The sequence below is a fragment of the Monodon monoceros genome, unplaced genomic scaffold (assembly GCF_005190385.1).
Source record: "Monodon monoceros isolate NGI ecotype Baffin Bay Population unplaced genomic scaffold, NGI_Narwhal_1 Super_Scaffold_10, whole genome shotgun sequence".
NCBI lineage: Eukaryota > Metazoa > Chordata > Mammalia > Artiodactyla > Monodontidae > Monodon > Monodon monoceros.
The window spans coordinates 51,680,863-51,689,577 of record NW_021703766.1 but is presented as its reverse complement, the minus strand read 5'-3'; the positions used below and the strand labels follow the sequence as shown (position 1 = coordinate 51,689,577).

Below are 8,715 nucleotides of genomic sequence, written 5' to 3'. Positions count from 1 at the left end.
GCATCGAAGCCAAAAAGATGCCATTTTGCTCGAGGGCACGGGCAAGGCCGGTCAACTGCGGCCATGTTAATGCGGGGCAGTCCCATCTCTCTGCGGGGCGCGAAAGCAAGGTCCTAGAAGAGAGAAACGGTTAAAGAAAAAGGTGAGAGGAGCTGTACATCACACGAGGCCCCGAAGGACTCGGGTTAACGGGATGAAGCCGTCAGTATCCCCGGGGACGAGGCGGTCCCAGACGAATTCCTGAGTCACCGTCGAGAGAAAGCGTTCTGAGCCGCCATATTGAAGCTGGGCAAACCGAAGCAAGAAAGGATGCCATGTTGGATCTTTGCCAGCCTTGGTGCTGAGGGGTATAGGCTGGAGAGAGAGCCCATATATACATTATGGGCAAATGATGCCAGGCTGGTTGCCATGTCATTAACGGGCCCTGCTTGCCACCAGTTCTGTGGAAGAGGTTATTATGGGGGAGGGACGTTAGGTCGCTTGCATTAGTATACTGTGGTCCTGAGTGTGCGTGTGCATTTTCCCCATATTTCTTGGGGAAATGTTTCCGAGCAAGCTGAAGCTTTTTTTTCACCATCTTTCTTATGGGCACCCTGCCGTCGCCATTGCTCCACTGTGATCCGGCGAAGCCCCCGTGGCCGCCATGTTGGTCTCGGGCGGCCGAGATAAGGGAGGCGGAGTGTGAAAAGTGGAGGCGGGCCAACCATGCGGAAGTGACGCAAGGCACCGCCATGTCTTTTGAGGGCGGCGACGGTGCCGGGCCGGCCATGCTGGCTACGGGCACGTGAGTGGAGGCGGCGTTGTGAACCGCGGTGTGGGGAGAATTTGGCCGTCCGGAGGAGAGGGGTGCTGGGAGGGCGAGCCGCTCGCGGGAGGAGTATAGCCAGCGTAGGTCAGAGGGCAGAAATCGCCCAGTGACCCTACGCTGAGCGCTGGAAAGGTGTCGCCCGCGGGAACCGTCGTGTCTGACCCGAGGCAACGCTTAGACAGCCTTATCCTCCGGTCTCTAGACCCACTAGGATCTTTACTTTGGCCGTGGACCATGTCCACAGGGTCGGGGGGTTACTTGGTGGGGCTTCGGGGCGCCCCTCACCCGTCCAAAGGCGGGACTTCCGGTCCTGGCCCCCACCTGGGCGGGCTTTCCTGTTTTCTTCCTAGAGAAGTGGGTCTTTCCCTGGACCCCCCGGCGAAGTGGGGACTCTGAGCGGTAGAGAAGGACCCCGGACATTCACCTGCCCCCGGCCACTGGGTGCATCCTCGAGTTCCTCCCACCTTGGGGCGGGGGAGGGGTTTACTTCCAGTTTGACAGGTGGTTGGAGGGGACTTCGCTAGCATCCCTCATTCCTTGGGGGGCTTTTCCTCTTTCCTCATCTCTTTCTGGAGTCACTTTCCTCACTTCATCTCCTCACCTCATCCTAAAAGGCCAATCACCTTACCTGTCCCTTCCTCCTCCTGTGGAGGACAGGTCTTATCTCCTTCTCTCCCTAATCTTAAACACCTCCATTTGGGGGGAGGGGGGATCTTCCATCTCTAAGCTCCTTGGAGATACAGAACTTCCTCCGGAAGCTGAAGGAGTGGGAGACCCTCCTGTGAGGTACTTGGCTTGGCTACTCTCCTGTTGGTCCTGGCAACTCTCCTGTTGGGTAACCGACGCCAGAGAGCTCCCAAGCCTTGGCAGAGAGGTCTGCGTGAATCACCCTTCTCCTCTTTGAGGTGTGTGGGACCCTCATGACCCACCCACTCCCACTTCACTCTTTTCAGCTATTCTAAGCTATAGGAGTTTGATCTACTCTTAGAGATGTTGTCTAAGAAAGGAGTTGAATCTTGGTGTCCCAAGGGAGTGAGAGCCCCCTGGCCTAGCACTACAAGGCTTTGTGACATTGGACCAGTCATTTCCCTGCCCTGAGCCTCAGTTTCCTCCATCAGATGGGGCTGACCCAAGGAGTGGCTGTGAGATCCTGTGCAGCTCCCAGTTCTGTTGGCTTTTGGAGTCAGGCAGACAGCAGTGTCACCCACTTCTGCCCTTTCTAGCTGTGTGCCTTCTGGTCAGTGCCTTAAGCTCTCTGAGCCTCACTTTTCCCATCTGGACTAGGAGATCATAAATCTTTCCCCATAAGGTAGGCAGGATGGCATTTGGGATTAAGAGCAGGTTGCCAGATCCAGGTCCCAGCTGTCCATCTCTCTAGCTAAATGACCCCGGGCAAGATACTGAATCTCCCCAGGCCTCCATTTGCAACTGTAAAGTGGGGTGATCATAGCCCCTCCCTCATAGGGGTGGTGGGAGGGTGGAATGAGATTGTTGATGACACACTGGGGTCCCTGCCTAGCCTGTGGGAGGTGTGGTATAAACCTGCTTCAGGGTCTGTCAGGACTGGTACTGGTTGTGCCTCACTGCAAGGGCTTTGTACTCGGTGAGCTTCAACTGTCTCATATGTAAGGTAACAGCTCCCACCTTTGTGGGTCAGGTAGGAGGGGAGATGACAGGTGCAGAGCCCCTGCACAGAGTAGGTGCTTAGGAAACACTGGCTTCTATGATCTTGAGTCACAAAGGGCCTGCGAATTGAAATCAAACTTCTATGACCCTAGAGGGCTAGATCACAGCTCTGCTTGAATCCCTGCAGTGACGGGGAGCTTGCTGCCTCTCTGCGGAGGCTCCTCAGCGGCCCAGCAGGCCTAGCTCAACCACTGGTTTACAGGGAGAAGACAGGCACAGAGAAGGCCATTCAGTGGTGCAAGGTCACACAGCAGTCAGGGCAGGAAGCCAGGCCCCTTGTCCCTTGTCCCTGTCACCTTGTAAGGAGATGCATCCAAGCAGATTGCTTAGGGCTGACCTGTCCTGAGGCCACAGATCACTGACCTCGGGTTGCTCATATTCTGATGGAGGAGGCAGCCAGAGGTACAGCTGTCACAAGCTCGTGTGACATGAGCTATAGTGGAGGTAGCCCAGGGCATTGTGGGTCTAGGGAAGGCATCTGATCCATCCTGCGGGTCAGGGAAGACTTCCAGAGGACCTGCCGGAACAGTCTTGTAGGAAGTGCGAGAGCTTTGTGGGCAGAGGACAGCTGGCACCCCATTTTCTGCTCAACTCCCGCTCTCTGAGACCTACCATGTGCTGGGCAAGGCTGGTGTCTCAGAGATGAATCTGACGCCCACACTGGCTGGGGAAATGGATGTGGATCCAGGCAGTGCTCCCCAGAGGGATATGTGCTAGAACGGGGGTCACTCAGACATTGTGGGAGCTCACAGGTGGGGAGGGGCCAACCTGAGCTCCGGGTGAGTGCAGGAGTGACAAGTACATGGAGGACAAGTGGTCCAGGTAGAGGGGGTCCACCTTGACTGAAGGAGCATGTAAGGCTATGAGGCCGGGGGCAGGCCCTCCAGCGCCGGGCTAAGGGGCTGTGACCTTGTCCTGGGGATGCGGGGGAGGAGCAGAGGCAGCTCCAGGGGTAGAAGGACCCCCTGGGGGGCTGTGTGCCAGCTGGACTGGAGGCTGGGGCAATGGTCCAGGGCAGCACCGTCCATCAGAAATATGATCTGAGCCACCTGTATAATTTCAAATCTTGTATGAGCCACATTAAAAAAGTGGAAAGAAAACAGATGAAATTCACTTTCACCCTATATTTTATTTAGTCAGCATAAATAAATGTGATCATTTCAACATTTAATCAACTTCAGATTGCTCATGAGATATCTTACATCCTACCTTTTTGTGCTAAGTCTTGCAAACCCCGTGTGGATTTCACACTCGTGGCACCTCTCACTTTGGATCGGTTACATCTCAAGTGCTCCCTAGTCACATGTAGCTGATGGCTTCCATGTTGGACAGGGCAGGGCCAAGAGGAGAGAGCTGGGCTGCGGGGATGAGGGGTGGGGCTGGGGGGAAGATGCGGAGCTCAGCTGGGATCAGGTGGAGAGGAGAGGTGGGGGTGGAGTCCAGGGACTGGGGGACACACGGGGCTGGGTGTGGACGGCGAAGTCGCGAAGCCTCAGCCCACTGTGTCGTGCTCTGCCCCGCAGGGCGCGGATGGCGTCGGGGCGCCCCGAGGAGCTGTGGGAGGCCGTGGTGGGGGCTGCCGAGCGCTTCCGGGCCCGGACGGGCACGGAGCTGGTGCTGCTGACGGCTGCGCCCCCCCCGCCCCCCCGTCCGGGCCCCTGCGCCTATGCAGCCCACGGTCGAGGGGCCCTGGCCGAGGCTGCCCGCCGCTGCCTCCACGACATCGCCCTGGCCCACCGGGCAGCCGCCGCCGCCCGGCCCCCCATGCCCCCACCAGCACCGCAGCCGCCCAGCCCTGCACGGAGCCCACCTCGGCCTACCCTGGCCAGGGAGGAAGATGAGGAGGATGAGGACGAGCCAACGGAGACAGAGACCTCTGGGGAGCGGCTGGGTGTCAGCGATAATGGAGGTGAGAAGGACAGGGGCAGGGGCCGGGGGGGTTCCTGGTAAGTTGCCTCCTCAGTGGGTTTTTCTGGAGGGGTACAGCTGGCCTGTCTCTGAGCCCTAATGTTCATGGAAGCTGCAGGCTTGCCTGTGACTCACTCTGTGACCTTGAGCAAGTCATTTCTCTTCTCTGAGCTTCAGTTTCCTTCCATCATGTGTGAGAGCCAGCTCTGTGCTGGGAGACGCTGGGCACAGAGAAAGCCAACTTGGGGTCTTTTCTCTAGGGACTCTGGGTCTGGCCAAGGAATTGGAGTCCTGACATGAAGCAGTGCCCTGTGGAGGCCATGGCGGGAGAGGGAGCCTCCTGAGCCAGGAGCATGAGTAGAACAGAATTGTTTCCAAATCTGGGGTGCCTAATGCCTGTGAGAGCAAAGACAGGAGTTAAAGAGGAGTCAGGGGTACAAGCAACAGCTGAAGAAGCAACTGGCTGCATTGGGGGAAACGTGGAGGTTGGATGCTTCCCAGAGACTGGGCTGTAACATTAGGGCTTTGAAGAGTGAGTAGGAGTTCTCCGGCAGTGGGTGGGTGGGGGACTCAATAAGTAGTTACTCATTTGTTACTGTTACTATCAACGGCTGACTTCCTCACTGTTGCTGGAGAAACCCTCATAGGGTTAAGGGCACAGACTCTGGAGCCAGGTGGCCTGGGTTCAAATCCTGGTGACACCACTTACTAGATTTGGGACTAAGTGCAAGTGAGTTAATCTCTCTGTGCCTCCAGGTCCCCGTTTGTCAAACAGGGATCATAATCATCTCATATTTCTCTCAGCCTGTATTTTGAGTCGGTTCATCCCAAACAGATCTTACAGATTTCATGTTCGTCCAGTCAGTTGCTTTCACCTGGGGATGTACCAGATAGAGAGAAACTGGATTTATTTCTGCCGAAGGCCAGTCAGATAACCAGGGGAAAGGTGTTCGTGGCAGAGGGAATAATTATTCCAGAGGCCCCGAGGCTTGCAAGGGCCTGGCCAGTGCAGGGAACAGAGAGGCGGTGGCAGTGGCCGGAGTCTAGAGCGCATGGAGTCCAGCGGGACTCAACTGGTCCGGGCCTCTAATGCCATCCACAGGACTCTTTGTGATGGATGAGGATACCACGCTCCAGGACCTGCCCCCCTTCTGCGAGTCAGACCCTGAGAGCACGGATGGTGAGTGTCACAGGCTGTCCCCATCCCTGGAGAGGGGGGTGGGGAGCGGGAGGAAGGCAGCTGAAGACAGAGGCTGAAGTCCGCCTTCTCTCCCAGATGGCAGCCTGAGCGAGGAGACCCCCGCTGGGCCCCCAGCCTACTCAGTGCCCCCAGCCTCAGCCCTGCCCACACAGCAGTACGCCAAGTCCCTGCCTGTGTCCGTGCCCGTCTGGGCCTTCAAGGAGAAGAGGACAGAAGCTCGGTCATCTGATGAGGAGAACGGGCCGGTGAGGGGCAAATGGGAGGTGGGGAGGAGGGTGTCAGGAAGGGCTCAGAGCTCTCTCCTCCAGGAAGCCCTCGGACGTGGATGCCATGTTTCTCAGGATTGATCCTCCCCTCCTACTCATAAGGCTGGCTCTTGGGCTAGAGCACTGCAGTTTTAACTATCACAGCCTTGTAATGTGCCCCAGTGCCTTGTAGAGAAAGCAGCCTCTAATTTCCAGGAACAGTACCGTTTATAGAATACGTGGTCTGCGCAGGGCACATGTATTTTAGTATCCCCTCCAGATTGGGAAACTGAGGCTCAGAGGGGTCAGATCACCTTCCACCCTCACCCCACGTATTCCTGGCCCCTCCTGGAATTTGTGCCACCTCCCTTGTCCTCTGTTCCTCCCTCCCACACTGTCCTACACATGGAGTTCCTGGGCTGGCCTGGGTGGGTCCTTATCTCCCATCACTAAAGCTCCCTGAAGCAGAGGGGAAACTGAGGCACTGAGAATACACATGACTTCCTGAAACTCAGCCCGTAAGGGGCAGCGCTGGGATTGGAACCTAGCTTACTTCTGGAAAAGAGCTATGGACTTGCAGGGAGGAGGCCTTGCATCCCATGGTCCCCCCTCCCTATGACGCCTCACAGTGTCCTCATTTATAGACTGGCAGGGTCCGTCAGCTGCTGCTGTCCTTGTTTATCACTGGTGGAAACACAGTTAATTAACTGAACCTTTGAGGCCTGAGTGCTGGGTCCTGGGCTGGCCTCTGAGAGGACCCGGGTCCAGCTTCTGTTCGTGGCCTCTCCCATTCCACTGGGCGTTAGGCCCAGCTCAGGGTGACAGGGGCCTTAAGGGAGGTAGTGCTAGGTGCTGGGGCTGCAGGCAGAATGACAGGACCCCTCCTCAGTGGAGACTGACAGTGAGAGGGCTCCTTTCTCTACAGCGCTGGTGACATGGTCGTTCACCCTTCTTTAGCAATCACTGTGCTGATTATCTCAGAGCCTGTTATCAGCCCCGTTTTTCCGAGGGGAGACTGAAACCTAAGGAGGTAAAATCCCTGTTGACAGCTAGTGGGTGGCAGAAGCCTGATTAGAACCTGACTGAATCCCGAACCCGGATCCTTAGACGTGAGACCCTCTGGGTGCACACAGCCGTGATGGTCAGCAGACAGGCAGCACTTCCACTATGTGGAAGGACGGCGGTGAGACAGGCCTTTGTGTGTGCACATAGGAGGCGGAGAATGGGGGGGAGGAGAGGGGCAGGAAGGCTCTTTGAGGAGATGGTGTTTTGAGTTGGGTGGCAGAGCCCTAAATGGAGCAGGACAGGGTGAAGGGCCTTCCTGGCCGTAGGCATCGAAGGGGCAAAAGTGCTAGGAGAGGACCTGGAGCCCAGGGTGTAGGCTCTGACCCCGGCCGTATCGCCGTTCCCGCAGCCGTCCTCGCCGGACCTGGACCGTATCGCGGCGAGCATGCGCGCGCTGGTGTTGCGGGAGGCCGAGGACACTCAGGTCTTCGGGGACCTGCCGCGGCCACGGCTCAACACCAGCGACTTCCAGAAGCTGAAGCGGAAATACTGAGGTCCAGGGAGCTTCCCGGCCTGGCGTCCGCCCCACGCCAACACTACACCCTGCCCCGCCCCCGGGGCCCGCCAATCCGAGTCAGATCCGGGACCGGCCTCCCGGGCCACCAGGATTGACCAGCCCCTGCCAACCCCCGCCGCCCTTCCAGCCCACGACCGCTGGATGAGCTCATCCTCGCGCGGATGAGCGATGCCTGTGCAGTTTCCCGATTGGGTCTGTTTTCTCTCTGCCCAGCGACAGATTCTTTCTATTAAGGGATTGTCTCGCTCCCCGATCGGGACGTGGCTAGTTGGCCAACTTCGTCGTTTTCCGCCTAGCAACAAGGGCTTTGCTCGCACGGCATTGGCTCCATTCCTGAAAGAGCACAGTCAAGCTCCAGGATTGGGTAGTGGCCCTCGACTTCAGCACGGTGAATGGGCAGCTCCTTCACTTGATTGGCTCGAACACTGTAAAGGGCTTGACCAATCTCCCGAGAGAGCCATCACCCTTCCTGAGTTCCCCCACCTGATTGGCTCCACTTCTGGGGGCGTGGCCAACCCTCTTCCTGTGCCCAGGATTGGCCTGTGGCCTTAAATTTACGTTCTTTACACTACTGGGCTGGGGTCGTCTTTTGCCGAAGTCCTGACAATTGTCCCTCTGGCCCCCTCAGGGATGGCCCGATCCTGTTCCTGCGTCTGACACCCTCTCATTGGTTCCATCCCACAACAGCCTGCCAATCAAACCCGTCCTTGCATCCAGGACGTTACCAGCTCCCGCCCCTCTCCCCCCACCCCCACAGGTGCCTTAAAGGGCCCTCGTCCACCCAAGGTGGGGGGCAGGGGGCCTCACTCTCCGGCCCTGGTGTGGGGGAGAGAGTGGGGGGTCGGGATCGGGAGTTGGGAGGGGCGCTCTGAGATTAAAGAGTTTTACCTCTGACAAATGAGTCTGAGGTGTGTTGTGGGTATTCATTTAACATTTTCTGAAGCCAAATTAGCAGCGTCTCATTGCTTCTCAGTGCAACGCTGGGAATTGGACTCGTCCCCATTTTACGGACAAGAAAAGAGAGGTTCATGGGGTGGGAGGAAGGATTCCATTCCTTCCTCGTATGATCGTGGAGTCCCAATCTTCAGGGCTTTGAGTGTTGGGATCGGAATAGTTTAATGAGTCAGTCTCCTGAGCCCACATAGTGCCCACGAAAGCCAGGAACCTCCAGCTGCGGCCGGGAGTTTTCTGACTAACGTAAGACAGCTGGAGGTTAGAGAACAAATGGCTCCTGGTCCGAAGATGTAAACGCGGAATCCCCATGTCCCATCAGACCACCACCAAT

General features: G+C 57.3%; 1 protein-coding gene across 1 annotated transcript; it reads left to right on the top strand.

Moving 5' to 3' along the window:
• The first annotated feature begins 61 nt into the window (after positions 1-61).
• Positions 62-8,324, top strand: AKT1S1 (AKT1 substrate 1). The gene is made up of 5 exons (XM_029213503.1): positions 62-142; positions 4,018-4,403; positions 5,505-5,582; positions 5,679-5,848; positions 7,263-8,324. Exons 2-5 carry the CDS (start codon positions 4,025-4,027, stop codon positions 7,404-7,406), a joined length of 771 nt encoding a protein of 256 aa, XP_029069336.1. The 5' UTR covers positions 62-142; positions 4,018-4,024; the 3' UTR covers positions 7,407-8,324.
• The last annotated feature ends 391 nt before the right edge of the window (positions 8,325-8,715 follow it).

What these genes read in the sequence shown, in the direction of transcription:
- AKT1S1 (XM_029213503.1), top strand. Translation starts at nt 4,025, where the DNA reads ATGGCGTCGGGGCGCCCCGAGGAGCTGTGGGAGGCCGTGGTGGGGGCT. An exon ending in AGACCCTGAGAGCACGGATG is followed by an intron (nt 5,583 to 5,678) that starts GTGAGTGTCACA and finishes CTTCTCTCCCAG; the next exon opens with ATGGCAGCCTGAGCGAGGAG. An exon ending in CTGATGAGGAGAACGGGCCG is followed by an intron (nt 5,849 to 7,262) that starts GTGAGGGGCAAA and finishes CCGTTCCCGCAG; the next exon opens with CCGTCCTCGCCGGACCTGGA.